The 26,551-nt window shown below is 39.8% G+C and overlaps 2 protein-coding genes across 2 annotated transcripts; both read right to left on the bottom strand.

The window, feature by feature from the left end:
* Positions 1–6,725: 6,725 nt before the first annotated feature.
* Positions 6,726–8,589, bottom strand: MELLADRAFT_106603 (uncharacterized protein; the record flags this gene model as incomplete). Its single annotated transcript, XM_007410023.1, has 3 exons — positions 6,726–7,028; positions 7,050–7,171; positions 8,037–8,589. 3 exons carry the CDS (start codon positions 8,587–8,589, stop codon positions 6,726–6,728), a joined length of 978 nt encoding a protein of 325 aa, XP_007410085.1.
* Positions 8,590–16,929: 8,340 nt separating this feature from the next.
* MELLADRAFT_106602 (uncharacterized protein) lies at positions 16,930–19,983 on the bottom strand (the record flags this gene model as incomplete). The annotated part of the gene is made up of 4 exons (XM_007410022.1): positions 16,930–17,324; positions 17,419–17,652; positions 17,758–18,369; positions 18,438–19,983. 4 exons carry the CDS (start codon positions 19,981–19,983, stop codon positions 16,930–16,932), a joined length of 2,787 nt encoding a protein of 928 aa, XP_007410084.1.
* Between the last annotated feature and the right edge of the window lie 6,568 nt (positions 19,984–26,551).

Raw genomic sequence — 26,551 nt, 5'->3', positions numbered from 1 at the left:
AGAGAGCTAAAAATCTGAAAAAATATGCACCTTGTTCCTAGATGTTGGGGCGTCATGATGAGTATTTTTTTGTATTTTACACGCAGATATTGGTTTATGTACTAACAATAAACACTGAAAATCATCAAAAACTCACATGTAACAATACCTGAAATTTGGGTCATGAGTATGAAGACAATATTTTGTGGTCTAAAAACTTCAATAACTTTTGCAATTCTGCTCCGAATAACTCGATTTTTGGTTCATTCAAAAGCTGAACTATTCTCCTTCACACTTCATAATATTAGTAAGGTGCTATCTAGTCATTTAAACACTCTACATATGTTCAAACAGTTCTGCATGAATAGCTCTGTAGGATCTTTTTTAGACCAGCTACAGATGTGATGTCTCAATGAAAAATGTAGAGGAAAAGCTCACCTTTTTAATGCACTTCAAATCGAGTGATTTGATTCAGAACTGCAAAAGTTATTGATGTTTGAAGATTCCAAAATCCTGTCTTCAAAGTCAAGGGCCAAATTTCAGGTATTGTTACACGTGAATTTTTGATGATTTTCAGTGTTTATTGTTGGTACATTAACCAGTATCTGTGTGTAAAATACAAAAAAATACTCGTCATGACGCCCCAACATCTAGGAACAAGGTGCATATTTTTTCAGATTTTTAGCTCTCTTCCTGTTGCCTCAGGACTTTTCTATGTCAGTAGTTTTCTTTACCGCCCGGTAAAGATGACATTTTGTGTAGTGAGACCGCCTCGCACGGACGCTCAACCTCCACCTGGATCGACTTCTCAAAGACCAGCAGGCCGTCCGAGTAACAATCCAGCTCCAGTAACTCGAGTCGCGGCGATGACTGAAATGCCAGAGCTCTCGAAGGAGGAACTGGAGCGCTATGCTGAAGCGGACCGAGTGTTGGTGGCATGCATGGAGGAGGAGAAACAAGAGAGGTGCGTCCCTGGTAACAGAGAGCCCTCGATCGTTGTTGACCTTGTTTGCAATGGCTTACCCATCCGGGCTTTGTTTGATTCAGCCTGCAAAACCAACCTGATGGACGCACACTTGGCGCAGAAGGCTCAAATACCACAACGCCCTCTGGTTAAGCCCGTAACTGTGGGTTTGGCTCTTGAATCAGAAGGTCCGGTAAAACAGCTTACCCATTTTACTTTTGCCAATTTGGATTCAAAGGATCCTGAAATCAAATTCGGTGCGAATTTCTTCAAGGTGGCCAAACTCAACGGTGGTTATGATATGATCTGTGGGACACCGTTTCTGAAATTACATAAAGTTGATATCTCAGTACATAGACGTTGTATTATTCATGCCAAGAGTGGGAAGATGATTTATGACCGGGAATTCAAGAAATTTAATGAAATGAAAGACAAAGAGTTGAATAGAGTTGCTATGAAGGATCTTGACGCACTTCCAAAGGAAGAGTTGATAGCGTGTGTGATAGAGAATTTGAAGAAGGTTGAAAGTGCCAGAGTACTGGCTGAGAAAGAAGATGCTATGCTTGAAGAGTTCAATTGCTTGTTTCCTGATGAATTGCCCGCGGTTGCGGAAGGGGAGGATGATTTTTTCCCTCCCTCTGAACAAAACAAATTGTTGAAGGTCCGTCACAAAATTGTGTTGACAGACCCTAATGCTACGATCAATGGTAAACAATACGGATACCCATTGAGACACCGTGACGCTTGGCGCAGGCTCATTGACCAACACTTGAAAGCGGGACGCATTTGTCGTTCTTCGAGTCAATATGGATCTCCCTCCCTCATCATTCCAAAGAAGGATCCAACGGCGGAACCGCGTTGGGTCTGCGACTACCGTGAACTCAATAAAGTTACCGTGAAGGATCGTTCGCCCTTACCTAACCCTGATGAAGCAGTCCGGCTAGTGGCTACAGGAAAAGTGTTCTCTGTAGTTGACCAAATCAACAGTTTTTTCCAGACCCGGATGAGGGAGGAAGACATACCACTAACGGCTGTAAAAACACCATGGGGCATGTACGAGTGGGTGGTTATGCCAATGGGGCTATGCAATGCTCCTGCGACACATCAGGCCCGTTGTGAAGACGCTCTAGGGGATTTGATTGGGAAGATATGTGTGGTATACATAGATGATATAGTCATTTTTTCAGATACAGTGGAGGAACACGAAAAGCATTTGAGGGAAGTCCTGACGCGCCTCAAACAAGCCAACTTATATTGCTCATCCCGCAAAAGTAAACTATTTAGGCGCAAGATATCCTTTCTTGGTCACGAGATCAGTGAGGATGGCATCAGGCCTGACCCAATTCAAGTAGACAAGATAACCTCCTGGAGGAGCCCTAAATCACCTAAAGGACTGAACTCTTTTCTAGGCACGGTACAATGGCTGAAAAAATTTGTTGATGGACTAGGCCAATATGTTGCTACGCTTGCACCGCTAACAAGCTCAAAGAAGAAACCGGGAGACTATCGGTGGGGTACAAAGGAAGAAGCTGCTTTTGAAAACATTAAAAGGTTGATAACGACTCTTCCTGTACTGAAGAAAATAGATTATGACTCCGAAGATCCATTGTGGCTTTTCTCAGATGCTAGCGGATACGGTTTGGGTGCGGCTCTATTTCAAGGCAAGGATTGGGATACGTCTTTACCAATTGCATACGAAAGTCAAACGATGTCACCAGCGGAACGCAACTACCCAGTCCATGAACAAGAACTTTTAGCAGTCATCAACGCCTTACAAAAGTGGAAGTTGTTGCTATTAGGGTTAAAAATCAATGTTATGTCGGATCATCATAGCTTGGTGCACATCCTGAAACAGCGGAACTTGAGCAGACGTCAAGCAAGGTGGCTTGAGACGCTCGCAGACTTCGATTTGGACTTTAAGTACCTCAAGGGACCCGATAACTCTGTCGCGGATGCACTGTCACGAAGAGAAGAAGTTGCCGCAATGGAGATCAAAGCCGAAATAGATGAAAACACCCGTCAGATGATAGTGCTTGGTTACAAATCCGACCCTTTCTGTTCCAAGTTGTCCTTGACACTACCACTACGGGACGACAGTCTGATGATTGACAAACTCATGTACATTGAGGGACGTTTGGTCATTCCCAACATCAAGCAACTGCGACAGGACCTCATATCTCGTGTACATAGCACGCTTGGTCATCTAGGAATGGTCAAGACTGTTGAGCAGCTTCGGAAAGAATTCTTTTGGCCGGGATTGACCACTGACGTGAAAACATTTGTGTCAAGTTGTGACAGTTGTCAACGCAACAAGGCGAGAACAACATTAATATCTGGACGCTTACAAACCACCGAAGTTCCTCATGCACCACTCGAACACATTAGCCTAGACTTTGTTGGCCCTTTCCCGAAAGTCAATGGTCTTGACATGGTACTCTCATGCACATGCCGCTTATCAGGGTTTGTCCGACTAATACCGGTTTCACAAAAAGACTCGGCTGAGAAAACTGCACGGCGTCTATTCCATTCGTGGCTATCTATCTTCGGGGCACCATCATCCATGATCGGCGACAGGGATAAGACTTGGATATCGCAATTCTGGCAACACCTTAACGAGCGCCTCAACATCAAGGTCAAACTTTCTACCTCCTATCACCCGCAAACAGATGGACGTAGCGAGCGGTCTAACAAGACTCTGGGTCAGATTTTACGTCATCTAGCGGCATCCCGGCACACCAAATGGTTAGAGTCATTACCTGTGGTAGAGTTTGCGATCAATTCAGCCATGAACTCTTCAACCGGAATCAGCCCTTTTGAATTTGTTTTTGCCCGACAGCCTCGTCTTTTTCCAACAAATTTGGGTCAGAAGATTCAAGAAAGTGACGCGCATCGCTGGATCGAAAAAAGAAGAGCTGATTGGGCAACCTGCAGAGACAAGCTTTGGGCGAGTCGTGTGGATCAAGCACTTCAGTACAACAAAAGAAGAAAAGGAACAGGTCAATTAGAATTGGGTGACTGGGTATTGGTGGACAGTCAGGATCGACAGCAGATCGTTGGTGGGAAAGGTCGTACGGTATCAAAATTGAGAGCACGCTTTGACGGACCTTACAAAATCAAGACGGTTATGAACAATGGACGAAATTATGAACTTGAACTGGCGGAAGGAGACAGAACCCACCCGATCTTTCATATTTTGAAGCTCAAACCATACATGTGGAGGGATGAAGAAGTCTAGTATAGGACTAGAGTCCAAAAGTAAGTGACCCTCCTTAGTATGCGCACCGCCTCTACCTCTACACCGTTGTAAAAGCAATTCCACGGCCACTCTGTGAGCACATCTTTGGACCGCTTCTTTGTCATCAACAGCAGGCAGCGCGACAACGGCTACAAACACAATCATGTCAAGAGTCACGAATTCATCAAATTCAGTCTTTAGAATTTTTTTCTTCTTCTTCAGCTGGTTACATTTTTCCTTTTCCTTTTCCTTTTTCTTTCTGATTTTGTAGTGTTTTGAATAATTTTTTTTCTTTCTGGGGCGAGTTATGCCAACTCTTTGAGGGCGAGTTATGCCATTGGTTTGCTTACATCACATCACAATTCACAGGAACATATTGGGAGGATTTCTTTTTCTTTTTCTTTTGGTGCTTTCTTTTCATTTTTCTTTCTTTCTCGATTCATAGAGGAATTTTTTTTAGAGGGGGAGGGTGTAAGGGTATGCCTTACAGTTAGTGCTTACACAGGGTGTTATGGGTTTATAGGAGTCTAGTGTAGTTGTTTCCGTTGCCCTGGCTCCAGATTGTCTCTTTTCCCTTAGGAGACTCTCCACGCGGAGCCAGGTAAGCATTCTATTAGTTCTTTTATTCATCTCTCTTGTGTGCTTAGTGTTGTGTTAGTGGATACTGATTAGAGGAGACTCTCCACGCGGAGCCAGTTTGGGAATATAGATTCATTTTATAGGTGACTTGCGCTTTCGAGCAGTTCCCTGTGATCACAGTGAAGGTTCTCTCTTGGAAACCTTACAATATAATCACTGACCAATTGTTCAGATGAATATATACTTGCTGACTCGGCATATTGAGTTAGTAATACTCTTGTAGCAACCTACAAAGGGGCTGCCGCACTGCAAGATCGAAATCGTGAATTCAATACTTACGTGGCCCAAGCTCGAGTTCGAAATGAACATGCTATTGGAATATTAAAATCTTCACAGCCCCCAATCACAAGTCACTGGCAGGCCAGTGCCTCCCACCGACCCTAGCAAGTTATGAGCAAGTTATGAGAAAGTTATGAAATGGATATCAAATGGATGACATCCATCAATTGAGGATTTGTTGAGAAGTGGTGGGGAGACCACCAAAATTGAGATGATGTCATACAGCATCACAAACCTGTACAAACCTGCTCCTGTATTTCCGCACCAATAATATATAGTTTATTAACCTTTGTGACATGAATTGACTGAGTTATTGAGGTTTGAAAAAAAATCACGGACAAAAAATACTATTTTTGTACTATACCTAAGAATTGATTCTGGAATATCTTCCAGCTTCATCAATATACATACACAAAAAAATTGATATTCTTTTTGAAAACATGTTTCTCCACATTTTTGTCCCCTAAAGCCTTCCTGTATGGGCAGTATTTCTACATGTAATTCCTGAATGTGTCTGCAAGTTTGATTTTCTGAAGTTCTTTGCCCTAATAAAAATTTTGAGGGAACATACTGCCAAAATCATTCTGAATTTGATTGATATACATGTAGATGGTATTTGACAAAGATTTCTGCCATAAAATTTGCCATATTCTGCCTAGAAACAAAGAATCAATCAAATTGTTGACTGCTCGTGTACACACCACAATTACATATAGAAATACTGCCCACACAGGAAGGCTTCAGGGGACAAAAAGGTGGAGAAACATGTTTTCAAAAGGAATATCATTTTTTTGTGTATGTGTATTCATGAAGCTGGAAGATATTCCAGAATCAATTCTTAAGTATAGTACAAAAATAGTATTTTTTGTCCGTGATTTTTTTTTCAAACCTCAATAACTCAGTCAATTTATCTCACAAAGGTTAATAAACTATATATTCTTGGTGGGGAAATACAGGAGCAGGTTTGTACAGGTTTATGATGCTGTATGACATCATCTCAATTTTGGTGGTATGACATATTTTGCTGGTAACTGACCCAAAACATCTTGATAGCAGATGGATGTTATGCTGAAAACAAATTGAAGTTTTGTTGAAAACATTTTGGAGACATCGGATGTACTGGCCTGCCAGTGACCAGTAGTTGGGGGCTGTGCTTGGTCTTCATCTTTGCGAGAACTACGGTTGCAACTTGATTCAAAAGAAGATATGGATTTTATCATTGATTGGATCCAATGTTGTATCCTACTACATAACATGCTAGCTCAACTAGGAGATGCGTGGGAAGATGAATACAATGAGGATGAAGACAAACCTGTTGGATTACCGAGTGTACATCTGGATGTGAATGCAAACATTGGGCATGATGATATAGGTTATCTTCGACGGGAGGCAATACGTGATCATGTAGTTGCTTTCAACGACCTTGATACATAGTTGCATTGCTTCAGAACACTCAATAAAATAGACACAAACACAAACAGTACAAAAATAAAAGAGAAAATTGATTGGAGATGGCTTTATTTAAAGGGTACAGTATGGTTTCATTTGATAAGAGTGCAGAAAACAACTCTTGTTTTAATAAATGATAGCTGTTTTCATTGAGTGAGGTTAACTTTTGTAATGGATTTTTTAAGCTTTGTCAGAAGTTGGAAAGAGAAAAGCAATATAATCCTTCATTTCTTCCATAGGCATGTTTTCCTTGCGACAATGCTCAATTGCTTCTCGACGTGCTTTCTTTTTGTCATTTTCATTATTAAGTTGAGCAATTTGGAGAAGTCGTGTTGACTCTGATGCAATCCTCTTATCTTCACGTTCAATTTGAAGGTCCCACTTTTTCTGCTTAAAATCCAATGTGTCTGCTGCTGATTTGGCTGCAACTTGACCTCGTTCGTCTTGCTTACTAGTAGAGGCTTTGATTTGTTCGTCATAGAACTTGAGTCATTCGGAGTTAACTTGCTCAAGTGAGTTTTCAATTGGTTTCTTTCTTTTGGCGTCAGTTGCATTCAGAGCTGGTAAAGGCTTTGCTGGTCGCTTAGCCAGGCTTAGAGCTGCTTGTTGAGCCTTTTTGGTTTGAACTTTGGGTTGAGGAACTATTTCAGCTTTGTGTAATTGATCTTCTTGTAATATAGCTTGATTGTATTCGTCATTTTGTAATTGATCATCTTGTAATTGATCCGTCATCTCATTATCAAATACAACTAATCCATCTTTGATTTGAGTATATACACCTTGATCATTATTAAAATCGAGTAAGTGATCATCTAGTTTTAAGAGAAGAGAAAAGAATCACATAGGTTAGATAGAAGGAAATTTTAATGAAGTTGAGTTAGAACAGACTTACCTGTGTTAGATATGTTTAGGTTATTAGATTCATATTCAGAGTCAATGTAAGGATTGATCTCAGTTTGTTCAAAATTATTATCAAAATCATGCAAGTGATCATCTAGTTTTAAGAGAAGAGAAAAGAATCACATAGGTTAGATAGAAGGAAATTTTAATGAAGTTGAGTTAGAACAGACTTGCCTGTGATCATTGCAATGCATGGGTTGTTAGTTTGAGATTCGAAGTCAATGTAAGGATTGAACTCATGATCTCGATTCATATTTTGATTTGAATTTATATCATCATCTTTATCTTGTTCTTGATTTTGAGAGATAGGTTCAACAGATTGATTGTCGGGTGATGGAGACTTGGGTTGGCGTCCCCAGTGTACAGGATTCACCATGCTGTCCTGGACAGAGAATGCTGTGATGTTTGGTTTGTTGCCAAACATGTCTTCAAGTGCGTTGAACATTGGGCATTGAGCCTCTTTCTTTTGTTCGACCGATGTGAATCCGTCAGTGGTGTCTTTATCACTCAATCCTTGGCCAGTGTCCTTCCAATGATTCCTTGTAGAAATATATGTTGCCTTGATATGGGCCCATCGCTTGGCTAATTCACCACCATTGAGATTCAGCTTGTTGGGACTAGAGGTATTGGTGAGTCCAAGACGATTGTTGTGCATATTGTTGATTAAAGCCGCTAGTATGTTCCATTCAGCACCACAACTAAGACCGCCAACAGTTGTCTTTGGTCCAGAAGCCAACAACTTTGCATGATTTGCTGGCTGGCTGAGATGATTAATAAGGAAACCCAAGTCAATATTGTCAAAGCAAGGATTTCTAGAATTGTTTTCTGCTTCTTCTTTTTCTTTCTTTTGTGATTCTTCATCTCCTTTGTTTTTAGCCATAAGCGCTGAGTAGGTCACTCGTGGTTGGGTCGGTACAGAAGGTGCTGGTAATGGTAGCTGGCGAGGTTTTGAAGGAGCTTTGCTTGTTGAAGTTGTGGGTGCCAAAGCATTTGACATTGCTTTAGACTTGCGGATCATTGCAGTCGTAATTGGTGTGTTAGGTGGAAGATTTTGATCCTTCAACATCTTGGCGTTATCTTCAGCAATCACTGCTTTGCTACGTCGGTTCGGAGTAATGGTAGGTTTTGATGATGATGGTTTCATTGTGGCTGATCAGATAGAGGTAAATGTTAGTTAGTGAATGATGATGAATTGATGCAGTTTAAGCTCACCAAAGCTGCTTGTGAGTTGAAGTTTTAAGGACCAGTGATGTGACCAGACTGTAGATGAGGATCAACCTGTTGATCCTATCTAACAGTCACAACTTATTGTAGAGCTTGACCTGTCAAGGTTGCAATAAGTTGCTTGGTTTAAAACTGATCGATAGTCAAAAGTGGAGTTGATTGATAGTCAAAAGTGGAGTTGATCGATAGCTGAAAGCGAAGTTGATTGATAGCTGGAAGTGGAGTTGATCAATAGTTTAAAGGTAAATCAATTGATTGTCGATGGATGAAGAGAGAAATTTGGAAAGCAGAGAAAAGTCGATGAGACGATGGATGAGGTAAAAGTCCATGTTATGAAGCGTTGACCAACCTTGGCCAACAGTTTGCTAGTTGAAAAACCCGCAGGTTGTCTTTGGGTTTCCCGCTGTAGTCGTAATTTTGTCATAAAGTCTACGTTTTACGCAAACAGAATACATAAATCCTCTCCTGTTTGCATAAAATTTGTGTAAATTTATGCTACAGCGGGAGAGAATTTTTACGGTAAAAACCGTAAAAAAAAAAAAAAACTTGACAACCCCTAGTGGTGTAGAAAGTGTAGAAAAGAGAAGGTAAAGATAACAACAATTCCGATGAAGAAAAAGAGCATGAGATCAAGATACAACAGTGATATATATAACAAAATAGAATCAGTCATCACGCCATCTAACAAACATATCAGGTACAATCTTTTGCCCTGAACTGTTAACTGATTTGTAAATCGCAATTGAAAACTAGTCATAATCATGTCACCATAAGGAAAAGTGTACTACTAAATTCCAATCTTCAATACTAGTCGTCGAGTCAACCACTAATTGTCTTAGATCATTCGCGTAAGTTACAATTTATGACAATATGTTTTATAATGTTTTAAAAACTTGAAATTGAAATGTATTGTTTTTAAAGCTTGAAATTGAGATATATAAAACATAAATGACAAACTATTACTTGTGTGACTTCAAATATGTATCAGATAGTAATTGATTAAGTTCCGGCAAGGCCAGTACAGTGGTGAGAGAGGCTCGTTCTGTGATAGAGAGCTTTGAAAGGAAGTTAGGACAGTAGAAATTGATTGGCAAGCCTTTCTTTACACGGCTTGAGGCATTCACACGTATGGCAGGTCCTCGTCTACTGTCATCATTCAATGGATAATGGCGATGGTCTTGATTTTTTGAGCCACGTCTTATCCCACAACGATCTCTCGGGCCACGATGATCTCTTGAGCCCAACTGCTGTCAGGGATAGTGAGAAACGACAAGTTGATCAACTCTTTGAAGGAGAAATCAATGGTATGTTCCCTTCTCTATGCTCCATTGAATCTCAATGAATGATATTTTGTCTACGTAGAAAACGAGCCTCCTAGCAAGCGTAAACGGCGAAATGGCATTCATGAAACAGTTGACATCACCAGTAGTTCATCTGGATCTTCAGGATTTCATGGAGGTACATAGGTTTTCCTCAATCAATTGCTCCATGTCTCTAGCCTTCTAACTGACAGGGTCTGACAGGGTCTCGTGATTGACACAGTTGACATTGCCAGAAATTAAGACTCCTCCACCGGCTCTTCTGAATATGATGAATGTAAGTCGGGTCTGTAAACTTGAATCGAGTTATGAGTGGGGCTGATAATGTTTCTGTTCTCAAGGTGATTTCTGCGGTTGTGACAAAGAGTTTTGTGACGTCCTCCAGAAGATTGTCAAGAATATCAAGCTTGAAATGAGAGGTCAATTTCATCTTGGGGACTGTCATCATGTGAGATGACGCTGTGCCCTGTGGTCATAACCGGTCTGATTCTAGCCTTTTCCTCCTCTCTCTCTGTACATACTTGTGGCCATTTTTTCTCTCTTGTTACCTATGTATTTTGATATATACACAAATCAAATGTTGTACTTGACTCAGATCTTTTTCATAAGTGTTAGATATCAATGTGCTTCCTAGTTTTGAAAGGGGATACAATGAGCAATGCTGAGATGTGAAAAAGTTCAAACTACTGCTGAGCACTGATTCATCTGATCAGCTGCACAGTCGTAGTGAGCTTCACACTTCTGAGGTTAAGGCGTGCAGGGGTCTAACCCTTTTAGACATACCAGAAGTAAAGTCGAACAAAGCTTGAACAAAGCTCGCAACTCATTGGGCCCTCGACGTCGGGGGCCCTCTCAACGGGCACGGTGTTTGTGCATTCTGAATGACAATCACAAATTCTTGGGTGGGACCAGAATTTATTTGTTTCCAAAAAAGGTGGTAGATTTTGAACTGAAGTTTCTTCTATTAAGAAGACTGAGGCTTACAGCAGACCAGGTATCCAAGGTTGTTTAACATCAATAGGTTTTGATTGTCTGGAGAGATTTAAGTGTCTTTTGCATCTTTTTTTCATGTCAGATCAACCAAAATAAGTGCATGCTACAAATCAGCACTTGATACAGTCTGACCTGTTCCAACCCCATGTTGGGACCCAGGAATGCCCCTATTAAGGTTTGTGACAAGAAAGGTGGGTTTTTGAGAGATTTTTTGGGGGGAAAATCAAGTATGTAATTGTACACGTCCCAAAGGGGTTCTCTTTGCCAATTTCTGCCCAGATGTATGGGATGTGAAAGGGGGCTTTTAAGGTGTCAAATTCTGATGTGTGTCACACAAAAGGCGATGTTTCTAGCAGATAGGGTTAGGTTTCCACCAAGGCATTTCACAGTCAAAAGCTCTCACAAGCTCTGAGATCTATATACATACACTTACCATCAAAGTACATCAAACACCTGAAACATATCAAACTGAACAAAGTCCATCTTGAGCTGTACCAGCCCACTCAAGCAAGGGGCGCTGGTACAGCTCAAGAGGTACTTGATCAAGTTTGGAAACATGTTGTCTTTTGAACAAACTCTCGTAAAATTCTTGACCTCTGCAACCACTGCCCCAATCTTTAAGAAGGGACCTGTTGGTATTTGATATTCATGTGTTTCTCAAATGCTCCAGTTGCTGACAACAAGGAACAAATGTGGCTTCAGTCAACACCACTCTTGATGCTGTAATTGGTGCCAACTGCATTAGACAGGATATATTGAAAGGGCCCTTTGGACTTCCCATGATATATAAATGAGTCCAGACAGCTTGGAAGCATCACACATGAGATGGTCATTCTGACAAGTTAATCAAAAACAAGCTGGAAAATATCATATCCACATCTAAAGGTGACTCTTGACCAGTTTTGAGACAAAAAATTGAGACTAATTTGAGTTAGAATGTTAATTCAATCAGATACCAGGGCTGAAGACAAATCTGATGAGCAATCAGCTCCAAAGGCAGACAGAAAACAACAAGTGGTATCCTAGTACAACCCAATCACCTCAAACACCCCAAAGCCTTTAAACAAGCAAGCAAGATGTGACAGTTCTGATAAATTGGATGCCAATATCAATAAATTCAAGGTCATTGTCTTGTCCTCCAAAAATGACAATGATACACAAGGCATTGGACATTCTAAGATTTAAAAGCACAAACTCAAGCAAACAAGAGTGATTGAGTTGTGCCCATTATCAAGACCAGGCAAAGAGTGCAAGTGATGCAAGGTGAAGGAGTATCTTGGTGGTAAAAACTTCTCATGCCATACGGTGCCAAAACAATTTGGCTTAGTAGAGGTAGTGACAGATCTGAAGAAGCTCATTGGTCCACTGGAACATCAGATTGTTGTCTTTCTATAAGGCTAGACTTTGGAAAAATTCGGAACAGACACTTGCAAGGACAAAACATACAATCTCAATAAGACAACTCAGTTAAGTTCTTGTTTCAAAACTTCCACAGCCCCCAATCCTAATCTGATTTCAGTTTCTTGTCCAGGGATCAATGACAACACATGGGAACAACCAAAATCTACACATTCAATTGCATACTTTATCTCCAAGACTTCCAACATCTATCAAGGAAACAACTGACATACAATCTGCAGGGAAATTTTTGGACAACAGGCTCAAGGGCACAAGTTAACCAACACTCAGAAAGCCCAATTAATTACAATCCTGGAGTCTTGAGTCAAATGGTAATCAAAGAGACAAAGAGAACAGGGAGAAATCTACTCAAGCAACTGACAAAACACCTTGTTTTGCAAAAGGAAACAAGAACATTTTATGTGATGCTTGTGAAGAAATCAAAGGAAACTGTAGTGTGCTCCAATCTGTCAATTTTATTTATGCCAATGATGATTCTCTCAAGTTCCCTTGAGACACTGACATTTGCTCGAGTCCTGAAAGATCTTGGCTATTTGGGTCCAATCCCTACTGCTTCTCACCAGACTGTTTGTGTAAAGTGCCTTCAACATTAAAATGTCTGTTTGGTTGAGGATCAAGGAGGTAATATCACTGTGACCTTGTGGCAGTCGCCCAACAACGAGCGCACACAGACTGCTTTTGAGGCACAAGGCAACTTGTGTGCGCTTGTTGACAAGCAAACACCACATGGACATGGTGTATCTCATTCAAACATGCTTCTGAGCTTCCAGACCTTATAAGTTCAGTTGTCAAGAAGGAAGATCTTTTCTCTAAAGTAATTCATACATCTATTTGTCATTTGAACCATATTGTTGTTAACATATGAACTCATCTCTCACTCAAACAGATCCAAGCTTCTCAATACCCATTACCTAATGTCCCAAAACTTTAGTGACACTAATTGCTAGTTATGATAAGGAGACATACTTTGATTGGAATGTATCCTATTTGATTTTTCAACCCAGGAAGTGGGACTCAATCATTTATGATTTTGTACAAATCTATATACAGTCTTCTCTGACATAACCCACCTGTGCTGTAAGCCAAACTCCATCAAAACCCATACAAATTTAGGAATCTGCAGAAAAATTGCAGGGAAAGTGGGTACATAACCCATAACTTTGTAGTACCCCATAACCCATAAGGTTTTTGAGGGAAACCAGAGCTCATAACCCATAAGTCAGGGGACACTTGAAAAACTCTAGACATGAAGATTTACAGACAAACTCTTGATAGTGACCTTATTCAACCTTATCTAACTTTCACACACCGCACATCAGGAACTCAATTACATCATGCTTCTTGCAAACTTGTCCAAATACAATGTGGCTATTACTGAGGAAGGTTTTGAGAAATCCAAAAACATGCAACAAGAAGCAAATGAAAAGAATCTATAGTAGAAAATATACCTCCACCACCATGACCTACCCATGAAGAATTCCTCAAAGCCTCAGATATCACGCTTTACTTGGAAAGTGACAATGCACAAGAAGTGCAGAAAGGGTTGTCTGATCCTCTGTTGGACACTGCCAATGATATGTGTTAAAGCTGCAAAGCAGCAGACTCTTGCTGATATGTTTTTTGAAGTTTCCTAACCAGTCTATTTTTTGTTTTGTACAATCTTTGTCATAACCCATATTTTGTCTGCAAATATATAGTTATGGCTTTTGAAAGAAGAGATTGAGGTAACCTATACTCTAGCAAAACCCATACTGTTGGGCCACATTTTTTGGGTATGGGTTATGTCAGAGAAGGCTGTATCACATAATCAACTTAATTACAGTCCCACAAACCTCTAGAGTCTACACTCAAGCTTTTTGGCCAAAGAACAATAACATACATCACCTGTACTTGTGTCTCTCTCTCTCAAAAAAATCTGTCTTACTATGTGATACAAAACTCAATATATTTAGGATATTGTAACTTTAACTCACCAAACAAGTTCTACCATCCTACAAGTTCATCTAATTACCTGAACCTCACTCAAATGCATTTAGTTTTGGAGGTACAATCAACCTGTTGATTTTTTCTGTTTCATTCATAATTGATTTATCTGTGTTTCTTTTATGTACAAAACCTTTTTTGATGTAAGATCATTGTAATTAAAAAGTTTGAAAGGTTTCATTACCTAATTATTTACCTCAGATTAAGAAATCTAATGTAAATCTCAAGTCTCCAACAGATTTTTTTTACCAAATCACATCTTTTATCTCAAAAAAAACCTCTCTAAAGCCTTAACCAGACCCTTTTTTCTCAGACGCCTCAAGATAATCAGGACTAAACCTTTAATAAAATTCTCACAATTCTTTTCCTCATGTTACAGTCTCACCCATAGACTGTACATAAACATACCCAAAATTGAAAAACAAAATCTAATCTTTTCAAGTTCAACCCAAAGCCATAACAAAAAATGGTCATGACACACATAGCCTTATCTGATTATGAGAAGACTCATAGACCAGTCAAATACATTGCCATGAATGATCAGCAAGGTTCACCAAGACCAGAACACAGTCATAGTGTTTAACAAACCAAATCCAACTTACATCACAATCACACATCTTAGCATCAGGGATCACTATCACTCTTATCCTGTTCACCCTCTCAAATTCCAAACCACCATCCTCACAGGATGAATCATAGAACCCATCAAGTTCAGAATAAACTCATGAAAGCCTTTTTAAAATTAATCAAGAAGAATTACAGTCAAAGCAGAACCAGAAAAGCTTGTCACAAATTCCCCGCCAAATTGCTCGAGTTTTGCAGGCAAAATCAGTCAAGCTTTTCCAATTTGACTGTATCAAGAAAAACAAACAATCTAAGATCAACATCAACCTCAACCTAGAAATAAAAAACATAGATTTCTTTTTAATTTGGAATTTCTATAAATCAATGAACAAATGAGAAAAAAAATCTTGATTTTTTTTAATGGAAATAAATAAATAAAGGATCGCGCTATTTGGCGCCCGCTTTCAAACACTCACCGCCCGGTTTTGAACTGTATAACCGGGCGGTGACATCTACGCAGCCCGGTTTGTGAATTCGAATCAGAGACGCCCGGTTTTCAGATTTGATTTCACTTCCACTTGCCAGTGTTTCTCCCTTATTTCCCATTCTAATTTCCACCCTTTCGACTTACTTCTTTTTTCGACTTCTCATCTTTTGGCTTGTTTCTCATCAAATGTTACTTTTGAAATGGAAGTAAACGAGTGTGACCATTCCAAATATAACTTAACGAGCGTGACATGAGTAATGAGCGTGGTAGAAAGAGATACAAAACAAAACTAAACTAAAACGTGTCTCACAAACAACAGAAAAAAAAGTACTAAAGACAAACTACTAAAGACACAAGATAATCATTCTACGTGAATAACCTCCTTTGACCCAATAACCTCCTTTGACCCTGATCTTTGATCCCTCCAACGAGCCAACTGATCTTTATACTCCTCGATCCAGAGGGGTATATTAGTTGATTCCAACATATCTGGGTTGCGGTTTCCAAACACCGAGGGTAGAAACTACTAAGACAAGATAAGATAGGTGAAGGTGAACGACTTACCATCTTTGGATTCGGACGGATTGGGTTGGGAGGCGTTGCTTCTTTGGGTGAGTCCAATTGGGAATTGGAAGTTGTACTTAGGAAGGAAGTGTCGAAGCAGCTGAGAGAGAATGTGTCGAACAAATATAGGTAGAGAGAACACTACCTATACTGCCCGGTTTGATAAGGTACAGCCCGGTTTCATGAGTGACAGCCCGGTAAAAGGGTATTAGAGCCCGCTTTCTTGATATGACAGCCCGCTTTGTGATACAGCTGCGGCTGCGGCCAAATTTGGCCTGGAGGCACGGTTGATGTACCGAAAAAACCGGGCTTCGGGTAATTTGAAAGCGGGCGCCAAATAGCGCGATCCATAAATAAATTAAATGAGCAAAACCAAAAAAAAAATCACAAAAAAATCACAAAAAAAGCACAGAGAAAGCACAGAGAAAGCACAGAAGAATCACAAAAATGGATCAAATCACAAAAAAAAAACATACATCAGAACAACACTAATTCCATAATTTAAAAAAAAGCACACACAAAAAAACAATTTCAATTTCAATTTTAAATTAATTCCATTAAATTTTTTTGTTCTATTAAAACCAAACCCCAAACCACAAACCGCAAAACAGAAAAAACCCAAGTAAATTATTTATTTCAACAAATGGATGGGAAAACCCCTTCATCACCACCAAAGTTTAAACCAAGACTTTTAACAGAAAAAAAACCCATGAAACTATGGAACTAAATGTATGTAATATATATATAAGCAATATGTACAGTTTTTTTATAAAAGAAATCTAATTCGATTCAACCTTTACTTCAAGTTTCTAAAAAAACCAAGTACCCATTAATATGAATCCGAACCCCACATATTACAAAAAAAACAACAATTTCTCCGATTCTGTTTGATTGATTGCTTGTGATTGAATAGAATTTCCAAAAAAAAACTTCAAGAATCTAAAACGAGTTGAATGGATTTCAATTTATCTTTCAAACCATTTGATTCCATCAAGACTCGATCAAATTCCACTTCAATCTGTAATCTTTTTTTAATTTCATCTTCTTTAATCTCATTTGATTCACTCAATTGGTTTTCTAATTCTTTGATTCTTTCTAATGCTAATTTTAATTCAAGTTTGATCTTCATTGAACTTTTGTTCAGATCCAATGGTAAAGTCGGATTGAGTGTTAAGTTCTTTTCGGATCCGATACTACTTCTTGTGGTTGTTTGGTTAATGGTCGAATCTTGGGGATTTACTTTTAAATTTACTTCTTCAGGTTCGAATTCATCATTAGAATCTAAACTTGAATTTCTTTTAATCTTCACTTTCTCTTCTTTTTCCTCTACATTTTCCCATCCACCCAAAAACCAAAAATCTTTCATCAATTTTCATCTTCAAAACACACTTTAAGAAACCAAAAAACAAAAAAAACTTACTGTTCACTTTACATCGATCATCAAACCCTTGATCGTCTTCTGGTGAAGAATCTTGAATTTCTTGATGAATGGTGGAGGTAGTAAACTCAACGGTAGAATTAGATGTTCGATTGGTTTTGATCGATTGACTTTTTTCAACTTCATTTAAATTGATCCAAGTAAACGGTTTTGAACTTTGATGAACATCTTCATCTTTTGGAGTTTGTGTTGGGTTTTCATCTCCAGATGAATAAACTGAAAAGCGTAGCAAAAAAATCCCAATTGAAAAGAAGAAATCAATTTCAAGTTTTACGAAATTAGATCTTGAAAATACCAAATCAAGAAAATCAATCCACTTACTCAACGAATCATCCGATAAACTCAATTCCACTTTCTTTTGAACAAATTCAAGTTTCTGATCTAAACCTTCATTCGAAACCAAACACTTCAAAATCTCATCCCATCTACCTAATAACCAAAACAAACAATCTCTAGATTTTTTTGTTTCGATCAAAAGTCCTTCACCTAAACTAGCAGAATACGAATTTAAACCTAGGCCAGGTAAACCGATTTGACGTGATAAAAAGATGGTAGGACCAAAGATTAATGAAATTGAATCAAATTGAATTCGATTTTCTGGAAATTGTGGGATCTTAGATAAAAACGAAATCAAATAAATCAATAAACTTAATGATCTGGTAGGTAAAAGTTTTAAAAGATTCGAAACTAATTCAATTGATTTTGATTGAGTTTCATCATTGGTGGATTGACATGATGTACAAAGTGCTTCAAAAAAGATGGGATGGAAAATCGGATCTGGTAAAGCTCTTAAGAATTGTTTCAAAGTGCCAGCTAATGTATGAATGTCTTCTTGTGATAGATCAGGTTGTGTACAAGTTTGAAAGAGTTGCATTAAACTATCGATTCGATTGAAGTCGCCTGTGATTCGTAGGATGCCAATGGTGTGCATGCCTAAAACATACAAGGTGATCTCTCAGTTTGAGAAAAATCAAAGATATTATAGTGAAAAGAAGACTGACCTCTACGATAGATTTCTTCAATCACCATGAATGGTAAAGTAGGTAAGACATGCAAACTAGATCCGATAGTAATTACGCAAGTGGATTTGTTCATGGATTCTAATTGAGCACCCAAGATTTGACTTTTATGTTTCTCTTGAGTTACACTTGATCTTGAGACACTTATACTGATTTTTTCCGAGGATGAAATCCGATTAAAGGATGAAGTAGGTGAAAAAAGTTGACTTGAGATTGTACCACTTAATTTCTTGTTTCTAGTTTTGTTTCCCAAGAGGTTCTTTGAATTCAATTTGGTACGGAATTTTTCAAGAAAGTTATTTCCAGGTGTTGAACTTGATCCTGATCGTTTATTATTTGATGTTGGATAGTGGATGGGAGCTGAAGAATTTGAATGAGATGAAGTAGTGTGCAGTTTGGATTCTGAAGTTGGATGTTCGCTCGAATCAAAATTTTGAGATCTGAACAATTCAGGTTGAGGTGAAAAGAGATCAGGTTGAATGAAAGCGAGACGTGATTGGATTTGTTGTTGAGTATGATAAAGTTCGCGTTGTGAAAGAAGTTCATGTAGTTTGAATTGATCGATGAGACTTATGAAAGACTCGTGTCCCAATGAAGTCATGATGTGTTGAAGAGCCCTTTTCCTTTCATCATCAATCGGTAGATCAAAGTGATTTGGAAGTTCATTGACTGAGTTGATCGAATTCTTCAAGATGCTTTCTCTATTAGTAACAAGATTAATCACTTCTGGGATGGATTTGCAACTGAGATTGGTGGAATTCGATCGCAAAGGTTTCTCAAGAGATGAAAATGTAGATTCAGTGTGATTAGATTTTTCTACATTCAGTGGATTTAAATCAAAACTTTGTAATCTGATGGGTTCAGTATTGGATTGAGGTAAGTATGTAGTTGATTTTGATTTTGATTTAACATTTGTATTGGTGATTGGATTGGATTTGTTAGATGATTTCTTGATGACGGATGATTGGTTTGGATTAGTCCGTAAAGATTTACGAAGTGGTATATCCGGTTCTTCATCAGATGTGATGGTAGGATTAGGTGATCGAACATTACGAGGTGGTAAAGGTGAAGTACTAGTTGATCGAGATGGAGTGAGGCGAGTCCGAGATCTTTGTGGTGTGATCGCTGTATTTGATCGAAAGGTTTGTTTAGGAATAGGTATTGAAGTAAGTGTCTGAGTACGTTGTCGATTTGGAGATGATGATGTTGAGGTTGAAAGTTGATGAGGTTCATCATTTAATTTGAAACTTTGAGAATTCAAACGAGCACTTGTGAATCGATTTGAAGGTGATGGAAGAGCAGATCGATTCAAGGTTGAAGTACTTGAATTGGGCTGTGTTGTGAAAGATGGACGTGATCTGGGAGTTGATTGATTGAATGGTTTCAAATTCAAAATGGATGGATCATGAGATTGAGCAGATTGGGCACGTTGTCTGATGGGTAATGAAGTGGCACTGGTAGTATGTTGGTGATTGTTGTTATCATGATTACCGCGAGAAGATAATCGAGGTGGTGGTGCAAAGTTCATTGAGGTTGAATATTTTAATGATCTTAAAGAAGTAGGTCTAGGTATTGAGGATAGAAATTGAGGTGTTGATTTTGGATTAGGTTTACGAACAGATTGAGAAGATAGACTGGTATGATTCAGATCACGATTTGGTCGAGATTCGCTAAGAGATTGAGGCTGAAGTGAAGATTGAGATTTGAATTGGTTTGATTGAGGTGATGAGAATGATACGCAATCAGTTAAATTAGTTTGATGAGTTGAATTGGATTGAACTGATGAAGATGAGGTGATTGAGGATGACGGTGAAAACCATTCCCTTGAAGTGCCGCTACTACTACTCAGATTACGATTTAAGAAACTCTCAGTTTCAACTTCAAGTTTAGTTTCAATTTCAGTTTCAATCAAAGCCTTTCTCGAATCAGAATGTTTCCTGCTCAGACTTGATTTCTCGTAATTCAACATCATCAACTTGGGTTTAAAATCAGATGAATTCACCGATGGGTTAGTGGATTCACAAAGCTCAGTGGATGATCTGGACATGGACCGTGATTTCATTTTAAAGGAAGTTTGTAAAGTGTAGATCGAAGGAATAAATGAATGAATGAATGAATGAATGAACGAATGAGTGTAATCAAGAATGAAAATGAAAGGAGATGAAGATTGAAAAGTATAAAAGAGTGTTTAAAGTAAGAAATGAAAGAAATCAGAAATCACATTGCAAGTAGAGGTCAAGAAGGATGGAGATCGATCAAGTCATCAAATCGAACATTTCAAATCCACTTCAATTCAATCAAGCAAAGGAAGAAAGGAAGGAAACTTAAAATCAACTTGATCGATGACATGAGTTGAACCGAGGAAAACTGTCAAGAAGTCAACAAGGAAAATGTCGAGAGTCGAATGGATGGTGAGTTTACATTTTTAGGAATAGGTTTCGAATGTTTAGGGCTAGAGACGCATGGGACCAATCTGTAATACAGCTTGTGATGTACGCGTAGCGGTAGCGCGAACAGAAATTGTATTGCGTCGTGAGAATCTTAGACAAAGAAACTGAAGCGATCGTAGAAGATCGAAGAAGTAAGAAAAAACATAAAGAATCGTCAGCCCCCATTTTCCGCCCGCCTAAGAAGGCAGAATGGTGATGAAGGGAAATGGGGTGATAGGCATGATGCCTGCCCAGTCAAGCTGTGGGCGCCAGGGTGAGTGCGCCGCACAGGGGTGCGGGCGCACCCTGCGACGCACCTCTCGCACCTGAGAAGCTAAAAAAGGGGGGGGGCGAGGGGTGCGACAGGGCTGAGCTGCAAGGGATCTTGAGGCTGCCCAGTGACAACAGGCAGAATTTTTTTCTTCAGCTCCCTCTCACATACTTCAATGTCCGGTCCAAACAGCTCCAAGTGGATTCTGCCCAACTCCAAACAAGGGCCTCGATGGCAAGGTTTTCTTACAACAGCACTCCGAGACGATAAGAGCAAGCGACGAGAGGCAAAGTGCACATACTGCAAGGAAGAATGGTACAATGGAAAACCCCACAAATTATTTGCTCACGTAAAAGATTCTTGTCCAAAGATGACTGCTCAACAGAAATCAAGTTACCTTCAGCAAGTTGTTGACAAGCACGACACACAGCATTCAGACTCATCTCCAGAGGATCACAGCCAAACTCATACTTCAAAACGGTCAATTGATGATGAATGTTTGGTTGTAAACATTGCCTCAAAAAAAAAAAAGAACGACAATCAAGGCACGCTTCATCACTTCACGCCAATGTCAAAATCAACCACCGAGAAACTTCACGAGCTGTTACTCAAAGCCATAATCTCTGGACACATTCCGTTTTCATTTCTTCAAAACCGTTTTTTCATCAAATACCAACAAACTCTTTCCCGAACCCCTTACACAGTCCCCACCCGTTACTCAATGTGTGATTCTACTCTTCCTATTTTACACGCCAAAAACGAGCTCCGTGTTAGTGAGCTCTTAGAAGACACAAAGTTTCTTACAATCTCTCTCGATGGCTGGACTGATTGTTCCAAGTCAAGTATCTACGCTACCTTAGTTCTCAAAGGTACTGAGATCAAGGAATTCATTGATGTTCTTGATCTTCATCATAAACGACACACATCAGCAAACACTCATGCCGCATTGGACAAAGTACTTGAAAAGAAGGCCCTTGATTGGTCCCAAGTTTGTGCTGTGGTCACAGACTCGCCTAGTCCAATGATTTCCTTACGAGTAAGTCTTGTATCTGTGTTTTTTTAGATAGGTACTGATTGTCTTCTTTAGAAAAACATCACATTACAGCATCCACATGTCATTGGAATCAATTGTTGTTTACACGTATTCAACCTTATTGCCAAAGATATACTGTCACATCCAACAATGACCGACGTCGTCTCAGCAAACAAAAACTTGGTCAATTTCTTTACAAAATCACATTTTTGGTCCGACTTCCTTGAAGATTGGCGAAAAGAAAACAAAATTGGACATGGTCTCATGACTGCATGCGAGACTCGCTGGTATTCGATGGCAAAAGTCTGCATCAGTGTATCCGAACATGAGGGTGGGTTCAAGAAAGCAATCAAAGCCGATGATGACCCTTTGTTTGATTCACCCAAAATCAATGCAAATGTCCAATCAATAATCTCTGATCGCGACCATTTCACGGGAAACCAAGCTCTCATAATTGTTTTAAGATCAGTGGTTGATGCCATCGGTCGATTGGAACATGCCAACACAACTCTTGCCGACATCTGGAAAGAAGTTCTGCACGTCTATTGTGCTCTATCAAAGATCGACGTCTACAGTCGATATCTTCCATTCAAAAGATATTCCGAAAGTGTCCTACACCTGCGAAGCAAAGTCTTCAATGAAGACATCTACTTTATAGCCTTCTTTTTGAATCCCTCGTTTCGGACTACTGCTGTATCTCGCCGGTTTGACCTTTGCAAGATGAATTGGATGATATGTAACCTTGCTAATCGATGGGGATTCTCTGCAAGGGAAGGTTACACAATAAAGGATGAAGTTATTAGGTTCTATAACTCTCAGTCGCCATTTCAGTCGGACACTAATAGTAAGTCCCTTTATAGTTTCTTGAGACCTCTATACCTACATGACTCATCTGACATTTGCTTGAGTCGATCTAGGCTCTCAGCCCCTTACTTATTGGCTCAGTCTACCGGTTTCAGCCAATCAAAGCCCTCTCAAGAGACTCGCGATTTCTGTTCTCCAAGTAGTTCCACATGCAGCTGGTGTTGAAAGTCTTTTTTCGGATATGGGGGCCACGAAAACGAAGCGCCGTAGTAGCATGAAGACCAACACTCTAAAAATGTCTTCACAGGTCCGGATGCATCTCTTATCACAGGATCCTAACAAAAGATACACCTCTCAGAACAAAAAACAAGCTTTGAAAAGCGATCTCGATACTGAAGAAGCTCTTGCTGAGCAAGAATTGGAATATTTTGAAGAAGGTGTATTCGCTCATCTGGACCCTATCGATCCCAGTCTTTATGTAGACGAAACTGGATTCATCACTTCTATCTTTGATTTCCGAGTATTTGAGAAAAGTTGTTCATCTAGTCTGGCTCAAGAGTCGCATGTTATGGATGTTCCAGACAGTCCTGGAGTGGCCTGGAGTGCCGATGATCTCTTCAAATGATTTCCTACAACATTTCAACTTATCCTGTCTAATCAAAGTTTTCTCCATATAAATGTAAAAGATTTATATGATGAAATATATGTTTTCCGCTGCTTTTATCTAAAACAAAGCGAATCGAGACAAGGGTGCGTAGCACCGCCGCACACGGGTGCGAGGCAAATTTTTTTGGTGAAAACAGGCGCACAGGTGCGCCTGACTTTTCAAAACACGCGCCCACAGCTTGACTGCCCAGCGCATGTATGTATGCGCACGCTTTGAGCGGAAGAGAGAAAAGCGAGAAAACTCCGGTAAACCTAAACTCAACTAAGTCCCTCAGCTGAGTCTCGCACGCTTCGAGCGCAGCGAGGGACTTATGACTCCCAAGCACATTTTCGCCTGTGAGGGGATTGCTTTTTGGCTGGTGGAAATTGGTGTCCTTATAAATCTTTTTCATCTATTTGTGAAAATCCTTGAGCCAAAGAAATAATCTGTTCGCCTCTATGAGGCCCTTTGAACCATCGAAAAAAAAAACGAGGAAACCGAGGAACCCTTCCTCTAAGGGCTCCTCAAGTTCCAGCTTTTGGTGTAATTTCCGACTGTATCCACTTGTAGCAATTACATATGACGGCTTAAACAAGACAAAGTCCCAGAAATTACCCTCAAACGTGAAACTTCAGGAGCCCATAGAGGGAGGGTTCCTCGATTTCCTCGGATTTTTTTTTGATAGATCGAAGCGGCTCTCAACCTGAGCCCCGGAACCGACACCCCGAGGGTTACCCGAGCCCCGAACCGTCGGGGTTAGGGTCCGGTTAGCCTTTTTTTGGACCCAGATACATCGGGGCCCCGTCGGTTTCGGGCGCGGGGTGGGGTTGGTTTAGGCGTCTCGAACCGCGGATAACCCGCGGGTTTTTAGCAATTTCAGCAAAGAGATAGATTTCAAATCTGAGACCGGTGACAAGGTAGTAGAAAAAAGCAAAGACAAAACAAGTAGAAAAAAACAGACAGTAATATGTTGAAAGAAAATTAAAGTAAAAAAACCTTCAAAAAAAGAAAAGTATATGATAAAAACGATTAATCGCTATCATCATCAATAACAATTTGAGTTCCTGAAACAGATGTTCTACCAATGTTATTTGGGAAAAACATAGCCCCAAAGAGGCGAAACCACTCCTTGAGACACAGAAGGATTTCCACACTAGTCGGAGTAAGAGATGATTGTTGAGGTCCGATGATACGCTTTGTCTTGCTAAACGCTCCCTCGGATGATGTGCTTGTAGCTGGAATTGAAAGGTACATCCTTGCCATCTTAGCAAGTCCTGGTAGTGCGTCCTCCTTCCCTTTCCAAAAAGTTACGATATCCCCCCGATGACGGTCACAATCACCCAAATAGCGATTAATCTCGCTTTCAATGGTGGCGTATGAGGTCGGTTCGTCGCTTCCGTAGATTGCTTCGGCAAACCGATTTTTTGGCTTCTTTGGTTTGATCTCAGAGGGTGGAGGAGCACAGGTGAAAGTTGATGCCATATCGATAAAGTGTTGTTTGAAGTCGTTAGGAGTCATGTCATATCTTAAAAACAAATCGGAATGTTCCTAGGTATGAGGTATGCAAATAATCTTCAATTAGTATAAGCAAAAAATTCATGATTTGAAGAATTACTTACCTCAAAGAATTTCATCTTGAGGCGAGGATTCAATATCATGGCACAAATGGGTGCTGGTTTTGTCAGTACTAATTTAAAGTATTCCTCCAGCTTCTCAAACATGTCCTTTGCAGCTGGTAAAAGCTGATCGTGGTCATACTTCTCCTTGACCTGAAGTAAGAAATATAGATTGATTATCAGAATCGAGTATTAGATGGAGGTGGTAAAGAAAGTACTTACCTCCAACAAATTCTCCATAATAACCGTGTAAACAGGTATGACTTCATGCATTGTAGGATATTGCCTTTGGCACAACAGATCGGTAGCTTCACTGAGGGGTTCGAGAAAATCACACATTTGCTGAACGTACTTCCATTCCAATTTTGAAAGTGCAAACTTCGGGGCTTGGCGTTCACAATACTGTACACAGGCATCTTTCAGTCGAAGGGCTCGCTTAAGCATGTAGTATGATGAGTTCCAACGGGTTGGAACGTCGATCATCAACCTGGTGGCACGATCTTTTGATTTTGCAGTTTGAGATATGTTGGGGTCTTCCTCATCTGAGTTGGAGGGTGTGCGATGTTGGAAGAAGCTGACAGCGTCGTCGTCCAGTTGCACCTCAAGGTCTTCCTCATCGTCAATATTGTCAGTGTTTTGTTGACCATATCTATCTTTATCTTTATCTTTATTTTGATTTTTATCTTTCTCGGCTTCAGCTTCAGGATCTTCTTGAATATCACGAACAAGAGCTATCACATTAGCAAAGTTTTGACTACGTTGAGGAGTTTTTCGAGTATACATAGCCAGACCGTGTATACGAGCATAGATGGTCTTCAAATCGACAGTTGAATTGTCAGGAGAGTCGACAATCTTCATCAAGGATGGAGGGAGAGGTTCCGAGTCTTCAAAAGAGTTGTCTCCAAATAGTTTGAGGCCTTGCTTGGCAACTAAATTGATCACATGTGCACAGCATCCCATGAGTTGATTCTCAGCGAAATTGAGGTCGGGATTTTGAGAAAGTAATCGACCAATCTTCGTATTGACGCTGGCATTATCGGCTGTCATACCGGAGATCTTCATGCCCAAATCGAACTTGCAGATATACTTGGAAAGTATATCTGCAAAGTTATCGGCATCATGGGCACCTAAAAACACCAAAAGTCAGAATCAAATACACACAATGAAAGAAATAGAAAATAAAATAAATTACTCGCCTTCAATATTAGGCATCCCAATTACTACGTCCATAAGCTTCCATTCTTTGGTGATGAAGTGGCTCGTAATTCCTAAGAATCCGTGATGATTAGGTGAAGTC

Source organism: Melampsora larici-populina (genome assembly GCF_000204055.1).
Source record: "Melampsora larici-populina 98AG31 unplaced genomic scaffold MELLAscaffold_18, whole genome shotgun sequence".
Lineage (NCBI taxonomy): Eukaryota > Fungi > Basidiomycota > Pucciniomycetes > Pucciniales > Melampsoraceae > Melampsora > Melampsora laricis-populina.
This window is presented reverse-complemented; position numbering and strand designations above follow the sequence as displayed.